Source organism: Pogonomyrmex barbatus, unplaced genomic scaffold (assembly GCF_055798465.1).
Source record: "Pogonomyrmex barbatus isolate J1 unplaced genomic scaffold, ASM5579846v1 scaffold1, whole genome shotgun sequence".
NCBI classification, from domain to species: Eukaryota; Metazoa; Arthropoda; class Insecta; order Hymenoptera; family Formicidae; genus Pogonomyrmex; species Pogonomyrmex barbatus.
The window spans coordinates 25,548,773-25,574,205 of NW_028297098.1; the positions used below are offsets into that span (position 1 = coordinate 25,548,773).

General features: G+C 42.9%; 1 protein-coding gene across 14 annotated transcripts in view; it reads right to left on the bottom strand.

Annotated features, from left to right (window-relative positions):
- Prosap (SH3 and multiple ankyrin repeat domains prosap) overlaps positions 1 to 25,433 on the bottom strand; it is a 126,557-nt gene that overhangs the window by 13,979 nt on the left and 87,145 nt on the right. For 10 of the 14 annotated variants that reach the window (XM_089071241.1, XM_089071206.1, XM_089071253.1 and 7 more), the window contains 5 exons: positions 22,092 to 22,111; positions 6,010 to 6,135; positions 1,468 to 1,648; positions 867 to 1,186; positions 121 to 385 (listed from right to left, as the gene is read on the bottom strand). In XM_089071241.1, the coding sequence (XP_088927367.1) occupies positions 121 to 385; positions 867 to 1,186; positions 1,468 to 1,648; positions 6,010 to 6,135; positions 22,092 to 22,111 (912 nt within the window). The remainder of the gene's footprint in view (positions 1 to 120; positions 386 to 866; positions 1,187 to 1,467; positions 1,649 to 6,009; positions 6,136 to 22,091; positions 22,112 to 25,433) is intronic. The other 4 variants (XM_089071228.1, XM_089071222.1, XM_089071262.1 and 1 more) reach the window with 2 other exon arrangements.

Below are 25,433 nucleotides of genomic sequence, written 5' to 3' on the forward strand. Positions count from 1 at the left end.
CCCCCGCGTATACCCGCGTATCCCCGCGTACCCCCGCGCCCCCCCCTCGCGTTTCCCTCTCTTCCTGGTCGCGAAAGAACTCCGATTTTTTTGACATCTCGTGCGACGTTCATAACTCACCGACTTCCTCCGACTGATAATTCTTGATGACCTCGGCGAGCTCCATGTTGCCTGCGATCACCGCGACTTGGTACGGCGTTTGGTTCGCGTAATTCAGCGCGTCCTTCTGCGCGCCCCTGAAGAGTAGCTGACGTATGCACGAGGCGTCCGTGTTATTCACCGCGCACACGTGCAACGGCGTGTTACCGGACGCGTTGCGCGCGTTCATGTCAGCGCCGTAGAAAAGCAGGTGGTCCAGATGCTGCACCAGATTGTTGCGACATGCCTGCGGGCACACGGCGTAGTAGGCGCGTATTAGGCGAGGGGAAATCGTTCAATGGAATTCGAGCCGTATTCTTCATTAACAACCGGTGCATTTCCGATCCGCGTGATTCTTTTTTTTTTTTTCTTTTTTCCCTTCGCAAGGATTCATGAATGAAGGAAGGCGCGCGTGACGGGTAAAGTCTTGTCTTGCGGGAAATTAACTTTATAAAGAAATATCGATTAGCGCTAAAAAGTATTTCGATTAATAAAATTATCGATAAAAGATTATCAAAGAACCCAATGTTGAAACGTCATTAATGGGATATTATTAAGGAGATAAGAAATGCTATCAGATCTTATCAGAATCGACGATTCGCACATGACAATGTTCGCGAGAAACGACGATTCTTCTGTATCTTCTCTATCGATTCTTTGATATCTTAATAAATCACTGTTTGCTGTTCGATAAAGAAGTTCTAGAAAAATGACAAAATGAGCAAAACCTGATGGACTTCCTGCCAGCCTTGGAGATCTTGAGCTCCTATCGTCGCGTGATCGTGAAGCAACGTCTCGCAAAGCATCGGGTCGGTCTTGTAAATGACGCTGTAGTAGAGCGGCGTCAAGCCCTTGGTATCCTTGTAATTTGGACTAGCACCCAGCTCCAAAAGTGTCTTCACCGCTTCCAAACTGTTCCGTTCGACAGCGCGGTGCATCGCGGTTAAACCCTCCTTCGTTCGATAATCCAGCAGAGCGCCGCCATTGACCAATGCAATTATTACCTTGGACGGCTTTTTTAAGGTCGTCGCCAAGGTTAGCGGTGTCTCTGAAATCAGGAAGAATCCAAATTTTTCACGACCGCTTTAGACGACACTTTTCCTATCGTAAAAAATGAAAAAAATATTACTATTGCAATTTTGCAGGTCTCGTTTCGCGATAGACTATAAATACCGCGTCGAGCCCCTCGCTAAATATAAACAACGACATAATTACGTAATAAGTTAATTGAGGATGGATATTTTCGTTGTGACGGAACTGATGGAAATCACTCGCTCTATCACTCGCGAGTCATTTTGTAATTTTCCCGCAATTGCGCACGCGAATTACCTCCCGTTTCCTGACAATGGAAATTAGGATCCAGCCCCTTGCTGCACATCTTCGCGATCTTCTCGACCTGGCTGCTCTGCACATAGTCCAATAGCCTCCGCAAATTCGTCCTGGTGTGCATAGCCTTGAGCTGTTTCTCGTCCAGGTGCAGCATCTTGTACACCCGCCTCTTGTACTTGAGCTGAAATTCATTTTCGGGAGAGGTGTGATATGCCTGCTACGTGCTTTCTAAAAACGCGCGGTTTAATTCGCGCGATTTACCGAACGGCTGTCACTTTCTCGGCGCGGCGTGTCACTTTCCGCCTCGTCGAGACGTAAAAGCGTGAAATTTATCGCTCGGCGCAACACCGCGCGAGTTAATTATTTCTATATTACACGCGGTAACTCGCGGCGGATCAAAACAAAACCGTAGATATCGATAGTAAGATATCCGGATATTTCGCTCCGTTCGTCGCGTGCAATTTGCCCGCGATGTAGATTCGCGGTAGCTCCGCAGTTACTTATGTAAATACATCGCGAGGGAACGACCGCGCATGACTATCGCGTAAATATATCGCCGGATCGCCGGATCGGTCTCACCTGGACGGTTATAATTGCCGCTTCTTACAATCTACTACAAACGCGTTCGTCACGCGTATTTCTCTGTTATCGATGCATACGCAACAAACCGGACGTGACATAAGATGCGTAAAGCACGGCTACGCCCTCCGAAGATCGAATCCGATTTACCTTGTCTTATTTTTTTCCATTGAAATTTCAATCCGAGGTCCATCCATTTTCCGCCCTTCCTACGTTATATTTTGTATTATTTTGATAAAATTTCCTCAAAAAATTCCTCAAAAATTAATAAGGAAATACAAAAACAATTCTCTTATTTTTTGCACTTTTGAGATTTAATTCTTTAAAATCTTCAAATTTTCACTATTTAATTAAAGAAGCGATTATCTGGAATTTATATATAAATTTAAAGATAAAGAGATTATTAAACGTCAAAGATTCTGCATTATCGAGAATCTCGATATTCTATTTTCCTATTAAACATATTTTCGGCTTGTATTGATTGGTAATTATTTAAACAGAAGCCGGTCTATTCAAATGTTTTAAAAAATTTCTCTGAAAATCCCAGATTTTTCAGGTATTTTTATACAAAATTTAAAAATTTTTAAATCAGAACTTTGATGTAAGCTTATTTTATTGTGTGCATTTTTCAACCTTTTAATCACGAAGGATATTAACGATTTGACTTAATCACTCTAAGAAGATTTTGAATTTTCTATATAAAAACTTGTAAGTTACATGTCAATGTAACGGCTCAATGTATATGTCGTATTGATCATTAAATGATTAGTAACTGTGCTATAAAAACAAGATTATCAAAAATCTCTTCTCTGAAGGGCAAAATTTAAATTTAAAGTTAAAATTTTACAAACATTACAATAAAATTCCACGATATTTCAAGAATAAAAAGATTCCTAGAAAAATCCAGATTTTCCAGAAGTTTTTTTCAAGAAGTCAGACATCCTGTTAAATAACACAATACTCATGTTTACTCGATTTATAAGGCCGTTGGAACACGTGATTTATTATTTTATATACCCGCGGATTTAGAGTAATGCGATTTCGCATGAGGGAGACAGCGCTATTGGAAACGGTGTCGCGAGGAATCACGTCCCGTTGTCCGTCGCGCGATTTCTTTTCGACGGCGACCGCGTGGCCGCATTGTACGCGACCAATAATAGCGAGATAAAGAGCACTGTGCCAACGTACATGCGTACAACAGTAACGTCGCGTAAATGCATCGCGTCGTCATCCGCGGTCATTGCATCGCGCACGCATCAGCCGGTTTTATCGCGTTATGAAATGCGGACGGACGCGCCGCGGCTCGCGACCTAACGGTGTCGCTTATCCCGGGCTTCTGGATGCCGACGGAGAGCGAAGGGGGACGGGGGATTCTCGCGCGAGATTCGACGGTGAAGGATGAAAATTGCGCGCGCGTCCCTATCTTCATCGCTACGAAATTCCGCCAGAGGAGTTCGTTTACACCGCGCGCGCGCGCGCGCGCGGGACCGCGACAGGAAGCGGCGAATACACAACGGACGGATAAAGAAAGCGACCGCGGCGAGAAGCTGCAAAGTAAGTTTTTACGCCGCTCGCGCGGCCAAGTTTATCCGGGAGATGAAATCGAGAAAGAACGCGCGTGATCCTGAATGGAGCACCTGAACTTTGAGATACGCAACGAAACTTGCCTCTCCGGCGTGACTCTCTCGTTTGATAATTAATTATTCCCCCGCCGCTCGGCTGACAGCCGTCGCGGCTGACACGCGACCGTCAATTTTCACTTTTCATTCACGTATTCACGTATTCGTCCAAAGTGACTCGTCGCCCACACGTCCTGTCCCGATTGTCCGACGATACGTAACTCGTGCAAAATGAATGGATCGTCAGGTGATCAAAGAGACACTGCGGCTTGAATCGAAGCGGCCCTGAAATTGACTTCCCTCGGCTTTCGTGACGAAAGCGAGTCTGAGATTGACAGCGGGATCGATTATTGTAATAAACAAGGCTTTATTGCCACAAGGCTAGCATTACGGCGAAATATCAGCGAGACGAGGCTTATTTCGTATTCAACCTAAATAATAATGTGTCCAGATACGTCCTGATGTATAAGTAACCTCTTACTTAACATCATTCATTTATTCGATATTATGCAAATCCTTTTAGTTCATTTTTATTTTATTCTTTCTCGTGTAACTTGTTTACTTGGATTTTCAATTATGAGTGCTAGTTTAAAAAGACGATCACGTAAACGTGTACTAGGAAGAGATTACGATACTAATTGTTTGCTAAATTAATAGATAACAACGCCATTGTTAATTGAACATAACAAGCAAATCTCAGGGGGAACGTGATACCCTTTAAGAATCCGCAACGCCTATGTTTGCGAAGAGAATGCGAAGTCCCGCTGCAAAGTTATCGAGGGCTCAGGTCCTTGCGACATATCCACAGACTTTTCAAAACCACGGGGCCCCATTGTCCGGCGGGGATCCCGCTGACAGGCGTTCGTTAAACGCGAGTTTTTCGCCGACGGGCCCCATGTAATTTGTAACTCGTGCGAGGTGAATGCGGCTTAAAGACGGTTCAAAGAAGCTGTATGAGTCAGCCGTCCCTGAAAGTGAATCTCCCGCGACGAAGCGGGGACGTGCAGCTGGCACGGTGGAACTGATCGGGATCGGACCGGCCGAAGGAGGAGGAGAAGAGGAAGAAGAAGAAGAAGAAGAAGAAGAAGAAGAAGAAGAAGAAGAAGAAGAAGAAGAAGAAGAAGAAGAAGAAGAAGAAGAAGAAGAAGAAGAAGAAGAAGAAGAAGAAGAAGAAGAAGAAGAAGAAGAAGAAGAAGAAGAAGAAGAAGAAGAAGAAGAAGAAGAAGAAGAAGAAGAAGAAGAAGAAGAAGAAGAAGAAGAAGAAGAAGAAGAAGAAGAAGAAGAAGAAGAAGAAGAAGAAGAAGAAGAAGAAGAAGAAGAAGAAGAAGAAGAAGAAGAAGAAGAAGAAGACCACGACGACGATGACGACGACGACGACGCAGGGAACTCGACGAGGTGGATGGTGATGAGAACTAGCACCGGTTACGCAAGAAAACCGCGGGACAGGATCCAGATCTCGTTAACCCGGGACTGGATTATTTGTTTTTCGCGAATCCCCGTTTCAACAGTCATCGCCGGTCGAGCTTTGAAAGAGCGTGGCGCGCGCGCGCGGGGATTCGTCGCACCGTGGCCACCAAGTGATTTATGTACAGCGAGAATCGAGGATCATCGCGATGATTAATTACGTAATACGTACTTCCGCTTCTCTTTTTCATTACGTTACACGGAACCGATCGCCGTTTCGCCGAGGTCTCTAACTCGAAATTAAAGACGCGAGGACTCTGCTGCACGCGCATCATCTTTTCGAAATTATCTCGCTAAAAAAATAAAAAAAAAAAAAAGAAAAAAAAAGAAAAAAAAGAAAGATCCAACCGAGTAACATTGTAGAAGGATGCAAGCGTCATTTACGAGAATATTATCGAGGTCTAAGATGACGAGACAACAATAAAAAGTATTATTTCAATCTTCTTCGAATGAATCTTATTTGTGAAAGTGATTAGTCAAATTTCGATATTTTCATTTTTTGACAATTACGGCTTTCGCTCGAATCTTTGCTCGATTTTGTCACATTTTGATCACACATCTGGCAAAAAATATTCTTATCTTCTTGCTATTCTGCGCTGAGAAACGTAATTAAATCCTATCAGGCGTAAAGTGGGTCTGCTGACAATCTTAATGCACACGCGAGGAAGCTACTTTAATCCTTCCGTTACTAAAACGAGAAGCCTTTGCCGTGCGCTAAAACCTACCTGCCATAACCATCCGACTGAAATAGACATCTTTGTACTGTTGTCTCCCGCAATTACGGTAACGAACGGAATTAGCATGATCGATTTTTAGATTGCTGGAAGAACGACTCGATAGAAACAAAGGGAGAGAAAGAACGAAGAATACGTTTCCTTACCTCCAAGTACCCGACAGGTCCATTGAAAGGATAATCGCCGAGGCGGCGTTCCTCGTCCAGGAATTTCCCGGCTTTTCCATTTACCGGCGGGCAGAAGAGGCCGTAATTGAAGCTCTCCTTCAGCTCCTGCAAGGCGATGAAATTTTCATATTAAGGCACAGATGAATCGCACAAGAGGGAGATCCAAGCGACCCGCCACCCCCACTTTTCCGATTGGCACATGCATGTAGCAACAATAACGTAAACGGGCAGTTTTCCGAGGCAAAATTCACAGGCATAGGATTTGATTCACACTTATTTCATAACGGGATTCTTCTTTTTTTTACAATAATCATGCCTATTTAATAATTGCGAAAAACATCGCTTAATATATATATACATAATGTGGTGCACTCAGTGTGTACATGTCGCAAAACATCAATAATTAATATTAATCAACAAACATTGTTAATTAATTAATACCTACTTGACTATAATTTTCTACATCGATGTTAAAACCGACGAATTTAAATATTATTAATTTATTTATAATTTTAAAACTAGAAGTTTATAAGTAGCTTATAAGATTAAGTATTTAAAGAAATACTTAGGGAAAAATAAGAAAGAAAAATAGAGTCCTATTATTTAATCTTACAAGACCTTATTTCTTAATTTATACACATATATTCCTTTTCTAACCAATTATATTTAAAAGATATTTTATAATTATAGTAAAATATTATGTTAGTGCCTCTATCTAGTAAGACGATAAATCCGTATTGCGCAAGCGCATATAACTACGATTCTCACGGGTTCACTACAAAATTCTCTTAGGCCAATATCTTTGGTATTCATAGGACGAATAATGCGGCGAACTACTCTTTGCCCATGAATACTAAACGAGGACCGGTGAAAATCAATTCCCGATTGTATTAACAGTATTTACGACGCTCGACGACGCCGGCGGAGCGTTCCTTTTCATATTATAATATTTAGCGGGTAACGACGTTCGAGAGATAGGCGAAAACTGATGTCGGGGAACAACACGCGTGCCACGCACATCCGAGAACCGTGCATTATCACCATATACATACTCTGCTTATGCCACGCGAAAGATCGGCGACGATGCGAAGGAAGACAGGCCAGGCCAAACCCGGCAATCATGGCAACAATAGCCAAGAGTGCAACACGTGCCAAATTAAAGGTTTCGTACGGAAAAGAAGAGTCCCCGAGTACCCGATGGGCGGAGGTGTGGTCGACTTGCGGGAAAGCCACGTGAGAAAAAAAAAAGGGCAGCTGACGAGCGAGAAAACGGATGTGGACATTTAGTGGCAGATGCTTCAACGCTTTTTTCTCTCTTTCTTTTTTTTTTTTTTTTTTCCCGTCATAGAAAGCATCGATCTAATACACTCGTGATCCGTTATAAATCCTCTCACGAAAAATGTATTATTAACTGCGGTGAAGAATTTTAAGATTTTCTTAATAATTTTGTATCTCTATTCGAGATTTTGGACAAATGAGCACTTGGCTGATAAATGTGGCACGATGTAGCGCATTCTAGGATGGATTATAGAACTGCGACTGTTCTCCGTCATTTTTAGAGGTTTCGTCCGACTGCATTCAGCACGCTTTTCTCAAGGTTTGTATTTACGAGTAATATAACGTCCTCGTTTCCCTCTTCGTTTGTTAAGCCGGCTCAATGATGTGTCCGTGACACGCTCGTCAGTGGTTTCCTTCGTCGTGCCAAGCTTCATCAGTGGTCGGAACATCGTCGAAATTGAAGATTGCAACGCGTATGAATAAAAAGACGGAGATGAAGTGGCGGCCTTGTGCCAGCTTCAGTAGAATCCATCTATTTTAACGAACTTCCTTTCGAATCTATCCTTTTATAGCGGATTTCTAAGCCATCTTTTCTCATCTTTCTCCATTTTCATTCGAGGAATTCTCACCTTGTTTGAAGGATTATAAAACGTGACGTGACTCCACAGAAGAAAAAATCGAGCATTATAGATATAAATCATGAATTAAATCAAAGAAAATAGGGGTAAAGGGGATAAAATATAATGATTTAAAGTTTGTCGATTTTTTCTGATTAGCCTGTTTATCATCTATAGACACATAAAGTTTATAAATAAATTAAAATTTTGTATAATTTAAATTCTTTTGATTGAAATCTTGCTTCCACATGTCGATTAAATGAAAGTTAAAACTAATTTTTTTAATGCATAAAAATTAGTTTTTGTAGGAACTTTTTATATTATTTTATTATTACAATATCTGAATAATACCATAAATAAATAATATTTATAAACAGAAAATATTATTTAATAATGCAACTTTAAGAAAATAAAATCTGGACAAAAACAAAAATAATTGCAACGCTTCGTTATCTTACCCCTCTAGACCCCATCTATTTCCTGTAAAACCAAGATTCGTACCTTCCTTGATTTATCGATCAACGCATAATTCGTCTAATTGAAGTAAATGGAGTAAGACGAGACGCGTAAGTGATTTCGCGGAGTGAAATCGAAAGAGGATCGAGACACGCAGGGACGCAAGCATTGTTCATTCGGACGAGTGGCTTGCCTCCGTCACTCACGATATCCTGGACAAAAATGAAGCAAGCAGTCCTGCCAAACCGGCGCTCGTACTCTAATTAGTGCCGCGGTAATTGCTTCATAAAGTCCCAAGAGGCGGCGGCATAATCGCACCATAGCGAAACGTGCCTCGCGTTTCTTCGATTACCAGGGGAACGGGTGAGAGGCAAGGTCACATAAGGACCGAGGGCGGAAAAGTCAATGATCGACGATTAAAGTAGAATCGAGTAGAATTGATTACCATTGATTATCATCCTGCCTCGGCTCGTAACCTTTTTCGACGGTGCTCGCGAGCTATAAAGAATCGACCCCTTCGAAGGGCGAAGTCTCGAGAACCTCGTTGTCCCATCGAATAAATTCCCTCATACGAGCGATCCCCTTTTGCGCGTCCTGAGAATTTCCTGATTTTATCGTCAACTTTTCTCCCTGTGTGATACATTAATTCTCTTAATGAAGATACGGTCTAACGAAGATACAGATCTCATCATCATCGAGAAAACAGCTGCTTCCCCTAGCGTGATATTGTTCTTTAAGGTGGCTCCTGCGTTGAAATTCCATCGATATTCTCGAGCCATTGGGTTGAAGGGCGAAAAATACACCCTCGACGTAGCTCGGCCGCATTTTCCCGCTTTTCCTCCCCGACACGTGCACGCGCGCGCACGTGCCACGACCTGGGCGAGATATGCGCCCAAGAAGAGGGTCGCCGCGTTAAACGGCGGGACCTTTTGTACGGCCCTGTATGGGAGAATAATGGCCGAACCGTGTCTCAATCGTGCTTTATGGGATGTAATTGCGGTCTGGTGAGGGGAGGCCAGCCTCGCTGATGTTTAAGCTCGGCCTGGCCAGGCGCCCCGCGTTCGCTCGCTCGCTCGCTCGCTCGCTCGCTCGCACACGAGCGGCGCGGCGACGAGCAAGGCGGATAGGAGCGTTACGGTTTTAACCTTCGCAACGAAGCACGAAACGAGTTTTCGTCTTCTTCGGGCGCGCCTTCGCCTTCACGTCGTGCCAGCGATCTCCGCTCGCTCTCGCGACCGAGCCTCATCGCGCCGTTGATTCCGCGGGTTTCTCTCTTCACTACTGACAACAAACATGCGGAGGACCCAATGGCAGGTCTTTCTAACTTCCTTCCTTCCTTTTTTTTCGCGTTCAGCGCGAGTGAATTTCGTTTGAGAACTCCAATCGCGGGAATCTCCCGCGGAGAAATGGAATAAAATCGGATCCCATTGAGGTCCGCGTTTGTTCCTTGTGGAAAGTGTACAATGAAAAAAATTAATATATTCCGAGTAAAAGACATTTCGCTTTTCGAGGTTTGGTCACTTCTCACGAAAGCGGGCCTTGATTCATAATAAGTATCTGGCAAATTTCGTCTACTGGATCTTGCTCCACTTTCCCCGGAGACGATCGGCGCGTACATCCGTTGATCCGCGCGATACGACAACGCCCGACAACGAGGACTTACAATCGCGCACGCAAAAAGGCGGCAGGCGGCAAAAGAGGGAAGCGAAGGATAAAGGACAGAGGGAGCGGACGGGGGAGAGGGTGAAAGACGAGCACAAAGGCGAGCGGAATCATCCGGAGTGCCGGACACAGCATCGGCGTTAAAAAGGAAATACGACCCATAAAATTTCGATCTACGCGCCGGCGAGGCTACGGAGGCGACGGAGAAAAAGAGAGGGAGGGACAGAGCAGCCATGGCGGAATACGAAATCAAATTGCGCGGGGCGCATCGAAAAAAGCAGTCATCGAGACTTTAATAGCGGTTCTTTGGACATCCGCTGGCTTACGTACACATGATCGCGCGTCACGAAAAAGATTCGAATAAACGTTTCGAACTCTGCGATCATATGCGGAGGGAACAATTTTGCTGATTTAAAAGTTTATCGGACACAGATTTGAAGATAATTTTGTTGAACCGTCAAAATTATTATGTGGAACACTTAAACATAATAATAATAATACTGCAAAAATTTTGGATCTTCTACCAGTCAATTTAAACATCATATATAATAATTTTGAAGGCTCAAACGATTATTTTCAGATTTGTATCCGGCCAAATTTTTAGATTGGCCGGTAAAAAGTTTTTTTCATGAAGCTGAAAGACCATGAGGTTGGTACATCGTTTGGATATTTCTAAACAAAAAAGAAACTGAAAAAATTAAAAATATAATATAGACTAATATAGACACTGTTCGATAGATAGAATATTAAGATGTTTAATTTTTTTTTTTATTAAATTTATATCCTATTCAAAACAATTCAAAACAATTCAATTGCTTCAATTGCTTATTCAATTGCAATGAAAAATATAATTTCATTAATCGAAATTGTTATTAAAGACAACCGATTCATGGCGCGCCATGATATCATTTCTTTCATGGTCCTTGACACTTACAATATGAATTTTTTATTATTAATAAAAAATCATTAGCGCAATTATTGCGATCCTAAATTTAGACCAGAAGAAACGTTTTCGTATAACCATCGACCATTAAGATTGAAGACGCCGGTTGATCTGACAATGCGCGATAAGGCCGCTGTTTAATTTGAAACGATCTTGTGGCTCGACAATGCGAAGGCATTCTACGAAGCGCAAATATTTATCTGGAAGTTTATTCAAGCATCTTCTCCCGCGTCCATCAAGCTGACTCACACCATTATCGCGAAAGCGATCGACGCACTACCATGCCGTATTGAGATCTCGCGATACCGAGCCCATAAGTCACGTGGATTTAACTATTGAACAAAGGTTAATGACTAATCTCGATAAGATAAACGATTTACCACTTGGAAAATATAACGAGCGATTTCTTAACGATTATCGACATAGCATTAGCTCTTAATTGAATATCTTGATAAGTCGATCGCTTTTGCGTTGTACTTCAAAAACGCATTAACACGCGTACACCTCCCTCCCCCCCCCCCTGCGAGCCATTACATAAAATATTCCACGTTACTCTGCCTGGAAAAATTCGAAGGTTAATGTGCGTCGATAATATTTATGCGTCCCAATTTAAAAGTAAACATTGTTGTAATTTCATATTTTTAATACATTGCAAGGATGGACACGGAGAGGACAACTTTTGAAATAACTAAAACCTTTAACCAAATATATCTGAAAATAATCCTTTTACGTCGTCAAAATAATTATGTAGAATACTGCAAAAATTTTGGATATTTTAGCAATCAATTTAACAATTATGTTGTACATAATTGTTTTGATGGCCCAATAAAATTATTTTTAAATCTGTACATGGCTAAATTAAATATTTATATTAAAAATCATTCATTCTGCGCAGTTAAATGTATTGAGAAAATCTTAAAAGAAATTCGCTCGATTTAATGTCTGTAAAATAAATTTTGATAAAGCTTTAGACGTAAAAGGGTAAATAGAACAGAGTACTTAAGGAATCGATAAAAGACTGCACAAATTATGTATATAAAGAGCTTCCGATACACCTGATTTATCACCGGAAAATGAAGTAAGAAAACGAACGAGCGATGAACGCTCGGTCGGAAGAGCGAGCGGGAAAGGGGGCGGAAAGGGAGGATGTATTCTTCCGGGAATATCTCCGTGGAACCGACGAGAAAGTCCTTTAGGCACCCTTTATTGATTCTTAAGTCCATCGTCGCGCGCTTTTTGTCCTACGTCAAACTGGTTATTAGAACTGGTTCCGGTTTCGTCATCGGTCGCTATTATTGACGCTTAACAACGATTATCGCGTCCTTTCCTTGAATCACGGTTGCAAAAAGGACACTTTAATTTCTTAACCATGTAAAAATCGCCTCTTTATTACTCGCGCCGGGTAAAAAGTGAACCCCGCGACGCCGAAGTCTCTCAAAGTAAGACGATCACATTACGGCGCTTACATCTCGACACAATTCGCATCAATTGACAATTTTTCCAACGCTTATTCGCGCCTGCGAATCAGCAGTTCCACAAAGTCCTTTCAGATATTCATTAGTCAGCCTAATTGGAAAATAGCAAACATTAAACGGTCATATTATTTATGGTGATTGATGATGATGATGATGATGATACGAAGTAAAAAGAACGACAAACCGACGTGACATAACACGCGTCATTAATGAAGCCATGTAAATTAGCACTCTTCGAGAACGGAGTCAATGTATCGCACACTTTCACCGTCCTAAATAAGGATTCTAGAGAATCCTTTCGCGCATCTTATTATAACGATACTTTATGGGTATCGCATTCATTAATTCATCACGCTCGATAATTAGCATTCATTATCCGTGAGTTACGACAGCAATTTTGAGAGCTCCGAAAATATTTCTCTTTAATCCGTATAGAAACGCGGCCGCGCCGTTCTCGCGGCATCGCGTCGCTCGCGTATCACGGCGTGAAGAAAAAGAAAAAGAAAAAGAAAAAAAAAAAAAGAGGGAAAAGACGGTAGGAATAAACTTGCAGGCTTGATTAACGTGACATCGCATTTTCGTCTCGAGACCGTCGCTATATTTGCCGTCGAATCGAGTTTCGTCAAGTAACTCAATTTTCTAGATCGCAGAATCGAGTCAGCGTCGTTCCACCGGTAATTGGCAATCAATTCCGGAGGCCGACGGGCTCCACGTGGCGGCGACGATATTTCGATCACTAACGCTAGCTATGAAGCGTGTTTTATTAAGCAAATTACACTTTCTGCAAGTCATAACTTTATCGCGTTGCGCAACAGCGATAAATTGTCGCGGGATAATTCTTCAGGCGGCGGCGGCGACGGCGGCGGCGCATGAATAAAATATGCGGAGTGAAATCTCGCGTATTCTCCTCTCCGAATTAATAGCCGTCCCTTTTCTGCATCGGGATAATGAAGGTACAACTGCAATTACCATTCGAAAGTTAAAAAATATTTAGCGAACGGTAAATTGACGCGGGCGCGAGAGAATAAATAAGATAAATGAAATCTCATCCGGGGTATTTTTATTTTACCCTTCCCCCGCTCCCGGGACTTTATACGGCGTAACAGCGGGCACGAAAGAAAAATCGCCGCCGACAAATTGCCGCACGTGATAAGCTTTTTGTGCCACCGTGTAGCCACTGCATTCAGGTTGAATTATAGGGCGATTATCGGACTCGTTTCGTGCCGCGGCTACGTTTCCGTGCTCCGGCATGGATTAAGGGCGGCGGCGCTTCCCCCCCCCCCTCCCGTCGCCGATAAAGGGACCAAAATTCCCACTGCCTCCGCGGAAATGGATGGATCTCGATTTTAATCAACCGTTAACTACGTCGTTAGCGGCAATTCGTACATAATTTGAGAAACGCGCGCGCAGCTCCGCGCGGCGCGCGTTTACTCGTTCGCTCCGCGGAGAAGTGTCGGCTAATCGAAACTGGAAATTACACCGACAAACTGCGCGCGAGAAACCTCCCCCGTACTGACCCTGGATCAGCGGAAAGTCAGCCGAGCGACTCGCAAATTGGCGGATATTGGCAGCCGGCGCGAAACGTTTGGCGGAGAATTTTTGTCAATTAACGACGGGAAGTTCGTTACCCGGCGCGGAATGCCGCCGCGGCGACTCGCGTTGTTCCACCGGCAATTCCGCCGCGAGATCGCGAAATTATTTTTCCAGTCCGTCAAAAGTCAAACGTAATACGAATAGTCCCGGCTCTCAAGCTTGATATTTGCAGAATATTGTGTGGATTGACGTTAATAAATGTTAACAAATTTTTCATGAGGAAAGAATTTTCAATTTTTAAAAAGAGGAAACAATTTTAACATGCCTTTCGTTACACGCGCATTCAGAAAAATACACAAAAATCGGCAAACTGTGGAGATAATTATTGAAAAATTTAGCATAACACATTTTTTAGCGGTTTTAATAATACAGCGAAAAAATATTTTTGCTAAAATATTGCACAAATTTAGACAGACCAAAAAAATAATTTTGTTACTACCAAAATATTTATGTAGAATATATTCAAATTGGATGCTAAAATATTAAACAATTTCTTTTTTGATAAAACGTAGATTTGAAAATAATTTTCTTGGGATATCAAAATTATTTTTAGATCTATAGATCAAATTTTTAGACGCTTCGGCAAAATCATCCCCTTTCCACGTAAAGAAAGAAGGCAACAAGACAAAAACTACAGTGGCAGTGTATCTTATAAAAAAAAGCAAATTGTTGATATAAAATCACCTTGGAACTTTATGATGGAATTATTTCTCACCAGACTGATACGAGATAATGCACGAGGGGAAAAGACGCGTGCATCGATTGCTGTTTGGCATAATTAATTGTGGCGACTCTATGACGAATGACGGCTCTCCTCGCAGCTTAGGACAGAGAGGTGGGTGCGGATCGAGGTTCTGACGTAGAGAGATTTATTTCTGTGGTACAACTCGATGTCGCTGCGGCATCCGGAGAATCGCATTTGTATAGACTATTTATAGCGACAGGGTATTTGTCTCGATGGAGGCCTGGACGCAGTGGATCAATCTTGCAGCGAGGCACGATCGACATGTGTACGCGAATCAAGGTCTCGAAATAATTGAAGTTCCAGAGAAATGTCAGAGCTGATAGAATCGTTTCAGTAATAGCGACAAATAAAAGCTACGTAAAAAAAAAAAAATAACAATTTCAAATATATCACAGCATAATATTTACTTACTGTAAATGGAATTTTTTAATTTCTTTTTCTGTCGCTATAATTAACCGTGTGAACTCATCAACAGAGATACTTTGACATTTAAAATATCTAAAATTTATAACAACTTCGAGTTTATATAAATGTGAGTAATTAAACATTTATATTTTCATATTTAATCTCATAACAATAAAATGTAAAGTATATAAATTAATTTAATTTATCAATGTAGAAAGAGATATATTTTTATATTTAGAGGAGAAATATTGATACACGCTCGCACAAAAGTATATAATGCAGTGCGTACATGTCTGATCTAAAAGGTTGAAAAATTTCTTCGTATATCGTGACAATTATTCTTTCAATAATGCTTGCTGCTTCGCACGTGTTTGCAGAATTTAATTTCTCACAATATAAAAATAGACTAAAATCGATATTTCACCTCGTAAGAATATTGAAATATGTCGTGCGATGCGTTGTCATATTATATGAAAGGTAACACGAAAAGCAAATGGATTATGGAATAATATATTTACATCAATATGTAATTAATATCATAAATTAATCAATATCGGTAATGAACGGTTCAATAACTCATAAAGTAGAATAAGATTATTTATATTAAGCTCCTGTCAATATTCTCAAGAATTCCATTGCTTATTAATCATATTATTAAACTTTTTATAAATTTTCAACTTAACAAACCTTTTTAACATTCGTTTCAGATCAAGCAAGCGAATAAACTAGAACGAATAACTTGTTGTTGAATTAACAGTTGTTCATTCACGTTTGTTCAACTTAACGGAATAGATTTTAATTTATTCATCTTCTTTTCAAGTTAAATCATTTTTTACTTCTATCTTTCTTCTAGAAAGATAGAAGTAAAAAATGATCTAACTATTTCTCACTATTTCTTGCACGATCACTCACAAAAATATATGCGCGGGATACAGAGGCATATATACATGTCCGCAATGTTAAGCCCAGATCCGTGAGTTTGTTAAGCTTAAATGACTATGCGAATCAATTATCCTCGCAGAAATCCTCGCTGGTCAATAACTATGTAGGTTGCCTACGCAGCTGCCAAACAGGATCGACAAGGCGCCTCACAATCGCGATACGGACTTTTAGACGAGAGATCAACTTCTGCTTCACTAAAATATCAACACATCAATGACTGTCGAGGAACCATTAAACGCAAGAGTTTCGAACTAATTAATTAAGTAATAAATAACCAGTCGGACAAACAAGTTCTTTTTGCCCACGCGAGTTCCAGTAGATTTTATCTTCTAGAATTTCAAATTTAACTACCAAAATATTTATTCTTTCGTATCATAATTAGAAATCGGTGGTAAATCGACGTCTTCCCGAAGATCCCGTTCCACGGAGATAGGCACATAGGAAATACCAAAGCTATAGCGGGCATAGGTATCCATTCGACGATTGCCTCGTCTATAAGTAATACGGATAACGATTTGCGAGGCCTGTAAGTATAAAAGCGGTACGTTTTGCATTTTCGATGATCACGCGCGTATCCCGATTGACGTCGAGCGATTTTTCTTTCGGTCGTCGGTTCTGCACGCGCGTAGAGATGCTCTCCGCGCACACGCGGAGTACACAAAAGAGGGACGGGCAGCGGCGCGGGGGGGGCAGGGGGGCAGAGGAGGCGGAGGTGGAGACGTAGGTGAAGAAGGAACGCAGGGAGGAGGACTACGTACAAGGAATTCATGAATACGAGATTGCACTCGAGGAGCCCCGGGTAAAAGGCTGCTGCAGTTACTGGCTACTGCCGCACGGTTAGATCCCGTCGAGACTGAAAGAAGCGACGTTATACACAAAACGAACCGAGGAACAAATCTTTCCCTCTTTTCCGTCCCTTTTTCCCTAAAGAACATGACTATAGTCGCGCGGCTGCGAGGACGAAGAGTGAAAAATAGCGCTTTTAATGTATCGCTCTGGAGAGAAAAACTTTTTACCATGTAATTAAGAGATATTTCACTTCTTTCGAATTAATATTTTCGCTTAAAATATACTCGGAATTATTCTCTTATCATTAAAATATTTTCTAACGTTTAATAAATATATTTTATGATAAGTCTGAAAAATTTTTATTTTCAGGAAACGAAAGAGATCGTTTTCACCACGTAGTAGAGCATATACGCTATGCGTACATTAATTAAAGTAGAGCACTAAAATTACCTCGCGATCTCGCAACAGACATTGTCATCAAGCGACGCGCGCGAGAAATGTATACTTAATAAGCTCGTCCTGCTGTTTCTTTTCTCTTTAAGCAAGTCGCTATGGGCGTTTCTAGTGGGAAGGTTAAATACTCGTCGCTAAATTGAATGAGCGGCAAAAATCATCATGTTTCAGGGATGAGGACGCTCCGCCAGCGGCGCGATCGAGCCTCGTCCGATCCGATCTGATGCGATGCGATGCGATGCGATGCGATGCGATGCGATGCGATGCGATGCGATGCGATCCGCGCGAATATCGCGCACATCCTCGGAAGAGTCTGCTCGCCAGGAACGCCGGCAATTACGCGAAATAAGTGACAACGCTTCGGGTTACCCCAGCGACTCGGTCCCATGACCGAATCCAGTTCCGACCCGCATCTCGCTCTTTTCAAGGAAGTCCGCATGGAGACTGCCCTCTCGCGTGTCCACATCCGGTTCCCCCCCCTTTCCCCCGGCGAGGTGGACTCCTACGATCGCACGATCTTCAACCGCGTAATTGGCACCGGCGCGTTTCTCCAATCGACCGTCCGTCCGAAAATCGTGGAATCTTTCTTGGGGCCGAGGCGAGATCCGTCCCTTAATTCGCCTACTTTCTCGCTCGGCCTCTCGTTTCGCGATTTTCGCCGACCATTGATTCTCTCCCATTCGCGTTCTCCCACTTAAGTTGTACATCCGCTCGGACAAAAAACGCGCTCGTCCGGTTCCGACGAGGTCGTCCCTCCCGCCGCCCGCGCGCTTCGGAAAACCTGGCCATCGATCTCCATTCGATCTATTCTCGTATCCAGTTCGCGGCGTACGATCGATATAAATAGATGGACGTAGTACTCGTTCGACGACTCGCGCGCATTTGTTCCATGTCGATCGGCGGGGCGGCGCAGGATTTGTCGAGCTTGACGGCGGAATCCTTCGTTCTTACCCGCGTTCAATCCCGCCGCGCACACGCCGAGCGTCACTCGAACGCGAGATCATTCATTTCCGCGTCGTGTCGCTTTATCCGCGATACCTCGGCCGATGGAGTATCGCGGACATAATCACGTACCGCGACTTGAGCTTGTTTGCGGAATCGATAAGCCACGTGCGAGGACAACCATGTCCGCCGCTGGAAATCGATCTAATGGTGCTATCGTCACTCCGAATATCTCCACTTAACGTAAAAAGTAAGATATAAAGAGGATATCGAGACGATTATTTTATAATGGCTAAAAAAGTATGGTAAATATAAATCGAGAAGTAAACTTTGAATCGATTTTAAATTACTTATATTAATTTTAAATTACTCTATCACATTAATAATCATCCGATCGCCTTAGCTTTGTTAGAATTTAAAGCTGAGCTTACGCGAGAGCGTTTTAACGGAGCGTTTCTCCTTTCAAACTTTTTATCCCGTATACGTTACAATTTAGGCATTTTTTTCCGCGATAGAAATTATCTCCCGATAAAGGTAAAGGGAACATTATTACACGGTGCAGGCGCGAGAAAAATATGCGTTACAAAGTGACGACGCGTAGATAGCCTGGAGGCCACTGGTGAGGAGGACGGGGAGGGGAGGAAAAGGGAGAGAGAGCGCGATCCTATCGGAAGTAAAGGATGATCCTGGTTCACACAATCGTGGATCACAATGGTCTACGCCTACGAAGTCCTTCTCGATCCCGCCACGGATCCTCTGGCGCTCAGGCCAGGGGTGAATTTATTCCGCGGCGAGATCCTTCCGCGGGATATACGGCGATATACTATCGCCATGCCGGTAATATTCGGTCTGTTCCGGTAGTGATACCGGCAGTGATATCGGTGGATCATGCACATTTGCGACGATAAGCACCGGGCGACCGCGACGCGATCTCGAAGCAATTGCTTCCAGGAGCTAACTATCGTCGCCCAATAATAAGATTTTATCGGGACGCGTATTGATAGCTTCAAAGTATCTAAGATCGAATTAATATAAATCATCAGCATTATATAATATATCGAGATATGAACGATTGTTAATATTTGCACGTTACACGTTTCGTAAGACGAAGCCATATAAATTTTAAGAGAACAACGCAGAATAAAGATAATACGAATCTTATTCTAGAGTGACAATTATGTGCGTTAGAAAAAATTTTTTTATATTTCTTTTTATTCATTTTTTTTTTCTATATCTACCTATTTCCGTTCTTTCTATTCTTTTTAAATCTTTGTCGAATCGTGTTAGGAGTTCCGTATCCCATTCTCGATCGGCGAAGGCGAAAGAGTACCTACGGGACGCGAGTAAACCGTAGAAAGAAGATGGAGGTGGAACAATTTTAACACGAGAATGGGCCCCTTAGGCCAAGGTGATCGAAAGCGATATATACGAAAGGAGTAACGACTGTGTCGTTAGTGGTATACAATGTATTTAGAGCGTCTGGAAGGTAACTAACAAAAAGAGTAACAAATTTCTTGGCCGACTCTCCTGTTCAAGAACATGCGGCACATCGCCTCGATATAGATCGATAGTTTCGTCAGGAACGAAGACGGAGACAATTTAAAAAAAAATAATAATAAATTCCCACGTAACTCGTATAGTATGTAAGATTTCTGAGACACTACTTTTATAAGTCGTATATAAGACAAAAAATGTAATTTAATTTAATTTGAAAATATGTCGTACATTTCGCTCGCGTAAAGAATAATTTAGGAAAAATTATAGTTTAAAAATTCTAGAAAGAGGCACTTTTCTATGTTGAGAAAAAAAAACAAATTCCTCAATATTACGATACAGATATCGAAAAATTTTAGCAATAAACAAAGTTCCGTATCTTTCTCGTAGATGTTTCTTGTTTTTTCGAGAAACATTCCGGAAAGAAGCTCGGCGTTGTAAACTGTATAAATAAACCCTCGCTCGTAAATTTCCGCAGAGTTATTCCGAAAGGTGTTCTCGGTCCGCGGAACGACGTTGGCCGGCGGGTGCTGCGTGCCGTCCGCAGGAACGCAACGCGGCAATCGATGTGGGTTCAACGGTTTCGTTAACCTCCCGGCGAAAACGAAAGTCACCGTGTACGGCAACGTCAGAGAGACACAGCAGCAACATTAGCAAGCGGCGCTGCATCGCGATGCTCGGGACGGAGTCTCGCTGGAGGAGGTCGACAGCATGGCGCGCGACCTCGATCGAGGACACTCGCCCGGCGAGAATCGCGGATATCCTCTCGGGCTTTCTCGTTACATCAAAACGCATTATGATGCAAAACGCACGGCGCGTAACGTCGCGCGTGCCAAAAAGTGCATTACGATGCGCCCCAAAACGTGTCATTGGTAATTATGGTAACGACGTACCTTCAGCCGGGAAAACCTTTTGCGGTCTCGCTGAAATGTCACACCTGAGTGAACCACAAACGTGATTTACGCGTGATCGTACGGCCAAGTGTTTCGAATGTATCCCGCAATTTCTGATATTTCGTCTAAACGCGGAAAGTGCGGTTTGCCCGAGTAACCATTCTATAAAACGATGAAAATATTAGAAACCGCGGGTTGCACTTTTACGGCACATAGCCGTTCGATTTACGTTACAAATCGGCGCATGCATTCGTGTGCCGCGATTATTTTTGTTAAACGTTTTTCAAGCAAACGAGCGAAACAATTTTCGACGCACGCATTCCGCAATTAAATAACAAGCACTGAAATGCGATGAGAACAATCGAAATAAATCATAAGAGAAGACCACGGACAGAATGTACATATGTGTGTGTGTGTGTGTGTGTGTGTGTGTGTGTGTGTGTGTGTGTGTGTGTGTGTGTGTGTGTGTGTGTGTAATAAATAAAATTTACATTTAATGCAAATTCAAAGTTTGATCTTCTCACAGTTTATCATCTATTACGATTATTCACATCGCGTTTAATACGTCACAACAACAATCGCGCTATCAACTATTATCGTGCAGAAACCAACAGTTAAGGATAATCATGTTGCTAAACTGCCTTAACAAATTACTTATTGTACAAGCATGCTGGTCGTCATTTCGCGAGAGTATACGCATATGAACAACCTAAAACTATGCCGCCTGATCTCCCCCTTCTGTATTATAAAAAATGGAATTTGCACAGACACAAGGAATGACATAAGAAAAATATGAAACCTTGAATTCTACACAAAATATACCTTTCTCATAGCGTCTTGACTCTAAACGAAACAAGTCGCTTCGTCAATCTCTAAATAATTTAACAAATACAAAAAAAGCAGGCAGGAAAATTAACTGTCGCTATGTAACAACCGTAGCTTGTTAACAAATGAATAAAAATAATCACTTTATGTAACTCTCTACTACCATAACCGGATTGTATAACAAATGCGCGACGTGACAGCGCTTTCTCTGCAAATTCACTAAATCAAAAGTTAATAACTCGACGTTACACGTATGTGTGACAAGCTACAGCGTCATTTGTAAAGAAATACGATATAATATCTTAAGGAAACCAATAATTTATAGGGAAATATATGTCGTAAGTTAGATCGGCTAGCTACATTGTTTCTGAATAATAATAAATATATCGTGAAAAAGGTATCATTCCCTTTTAAATCGTCGCGCGGGATTCTCTCATTTCACCATGCAAATCGGGGCAAAACGACAAATACAAAAGGGGGAGTGAAAACGATCGATCGGCGAGGAACGGAGGGCGTGGTTGCATGCTATTAGTAATAGTGAAGACGTACCCTGTACCAAGTGGCCACCTGCGAGGCGCTCGAAAGGGGTGGAGAAGCGGTGTTGGCGGTATATCCGTAACACAACCGGAAGTGGAGGGTGGTCGAGGCACATTTTTTTTTTTTTGTTCGCGCGATATTTGCGATATTCGTTCGTACGAAGGGGGGTGGTACGCGCGTTCGTAGATAGGGCCCCACAACACGAGACGATAGTAGCACAGGTGTGGCGGTTGGTGGTTGGTGGCGGGTGGTAGAGTATATTTCGCCCCCGTGCAGGGTGAGGCAAAAGCAAAAACAACAACAACAACAACACCACAGGTCAGAAAATACACGATCATCGACGATTACGCGCATCGCGAGACAAATACACGATATTTATATATATATAAATCTATACACATGAATAATAAACGATATGAATAATACAGGGTGCATATACATGTCGTAAGATGCGCTGCCTCTGGGATGAATTGGACGTGAAATCGCGAACGAGAAACGATTCTCTCCTCTCACGATGTAATAATCATGTCATCCATCAATGCGTTAATATTTAATTATTTAAATGATTATATTCCCAAGTGATTATCGAATTCGTCCTGAGTGCAGCGCATGAATATTTCAATGAATAGGCCATAACTGAAAATAAAATATTGAGTAGAAATCAAATTCCGTGAAAATACGGGGACGGAGGATAGAACCGGTATCAGTACACGTTCCTCCTTTTATAATTTTTCATGCAAAAAGGCACACAGTCCTCGTGTATAATACACACACACACGCGCGCGCGCGCGCGCGCGCACACACACACACACACACACACACACAAAATCGATGAGCCGTGTACTGGTACCGCGTGTTTAAATTGCTTTAAGTCTCCTTCACGTACTTGATACCTAGATTCAATATATATTTGTTGTCATAAAGAAATCTATAAATCGATTTGATGGAACGTGAGAGAATTAAAGAAGTTATTCGCAAACTCGGCAGATCGATGCGAGACTGCGAGGAAAACTGAAACGAAGTGAAGCGTGAAAAACGTAAAAAATGTCGGGTAAGCAGCTGATTGTTTTTTTTTTTTTTTTTGGTGGAGGATTTAACGGGAGTATATATATATATTAGGGGGCTCTGTGCTATACCTCCTGTGTTCCGGAAGGCAAGCATGTGGGGCAGAAAGACGACACGCGTGAAAATTCTTGCGTGATAAAGAGCAGAGAGAGAGAGAGAGAGAGAGAGAGAGAGAGAGAGAGAGAGAGAGAGAGAAGGACGAAAGACAGCGTGACGACTTCACAGAAAGCGAAAAGCCACACAATATTGATATTCTAGTCCCTATTTCGCCTAACGGAGACAGTCGCGCGTGTGCGCGTGTCCATTCCCGACACGCTTCAGCAACAAAGTGCGTCTAACATGTGCTCTTGTGCGGTCGTCAAAGTTCTCGAGAATCGAATGAAAGCATGACGAAAGCGAATACACGATGGGATTCAAAGGCGATGATTATCGGATCGTGCGGTGTCGTCGACCGAATCGAACGCGATTTCTTTCAAGTCGGAGATAAAAGGAAATCCAGCGAAATCAGCGAAAAAGTAAGATTTACGAGTGGGTGATTCGATCACTGCTACGAGATGAGATTAACTCTCTTTTTTTTTTAATTAAAAACTCGAAAAACGAATTAAATATAATTTTCTCAATTTTAACGAAATTAATTATCCAGAGTTTCTAAAAGAAGAGACTATATCGCGTCAAACGCTTCGATTACAGTTTTAATCAAAAAGAATACGTATGAATGGCTTTTGATCGCGTTGCAATGCGATGAAGCGCATCTGGAGAGTTCCGATGTTTTCCCACAAAGAAAAGCTTCGATACATTCGAACAAAAAAAAAAAGAGGAGGGGAGCGCCGATCCGATTACCGTCTTTGAATCCAACGTACTCTTCGTGACTCTCGGCAGTCCCATGGGACGGTTCACCACGAAAGCAGCAGAAGAGACTTGGAATCTCGCTCTCTCCTCGCCTCGAGAATTCGTCATTACTCGCTCTGGCGGCTCTTAATTTCGCGCTGTCTGCAATCTCGCGAAATCGGCATGTAAAGCGCGCTGCTACCTCCGCTCTCAGTGCGCAACATTGTGCACTGTATTTTTTGCCGCCCGAGGAACTACGAGCGGTTTCGCGACGACGAAGAAGGCGGGTGAAACGAGAGGAGAGGAGAGGAGAGGAGAGGAGAGGAGAGGAGAGGAGAGGAGAGGAGAGGAGAGGAGAGGGAGGAGAGGAGAGGGAGGAGAGGAGAGGAGAGGAAAGGAGAGGAGAGGAGAGGAAAGGAAAGAAAAGGAGCATCGAAGATAGAGAAACAGAGAAAGACAGAGAAGAAAGAGAGAAACAGAGAGGACAGACGAAGGGAGCGTCCTTCGAAAAAAGCCTGATGGAGTCCTTGGAACTTGGCATGGCGGTACGCGCGCGCGCGCGCGCGCGCGAGAAGCGGATGCACGGTGATAAATGACAGATCCGATGGAGTTCGACCGTAATCGGCGATTAATCGATACTCGGCGATCCTCGGTGAAATATACACGCGACCGCAATTTCCAGCGGGAACAAATCGCCCCGGGTGGCGCAGGTACGAATTATATTATACTACGTTCACGTACGAGAGAGAGAGAGAGAGAGAGAGAGAGAAAGAGAGGGGGGGGGGCGGGAAAGATCGCGGGTGAATTTCTGAACGAAACGCAGCCGGCACGGCACTACACGTACGCGCACGGGGAAAGAATGAGAGGATAAGAGAGGCTCAACACCGTTCCGCTTCTCTCCGTCATTCGTCTCTCACGCGCACCAACTCGCGCTAAAAATCGGGGCTACGAATTATATTACCCGGCGCTTTCGATCGCGGGGGAATTTCTCGACAAAATACGTGTAATTATCGTGCGAAGGACTCGACGCAGGCAAGTAAACGGGCGAGCGCGCTCGCGCTCGCGCTCTCTCGCGCACGTCCGATGGAGACGGCAAAACGAGAGAGAATCCGCCACAGGCTTCATAAATTTCCGACGTAAGGATCGTCCGGCCAGAAATAACACGCGGGTGAGGTACGCGCGCGGGATTTATTGCCGCGAAAGAGAATAATGCGTTCCGTTTTCAATTTCTCCCCTTCATCTTCCACCGGGCAACCTGCCTGCCTGCCTGTCCATCCATCCGTCCGTCCGTCCGTCCGTTCGTTCGTTTGTCTGTCTCGCGCTATCGAGCAGCCGGGAGATAAATTTTAATCCGGGAGAGTGAATCGTTCGATCTCGTCGTTAAGAAATATCGATGCAACTCCAGAACTCCGCAGGCTGTTTTCAAGGTTTCCCTCGGGATATCCAGGATTGTATGTATAC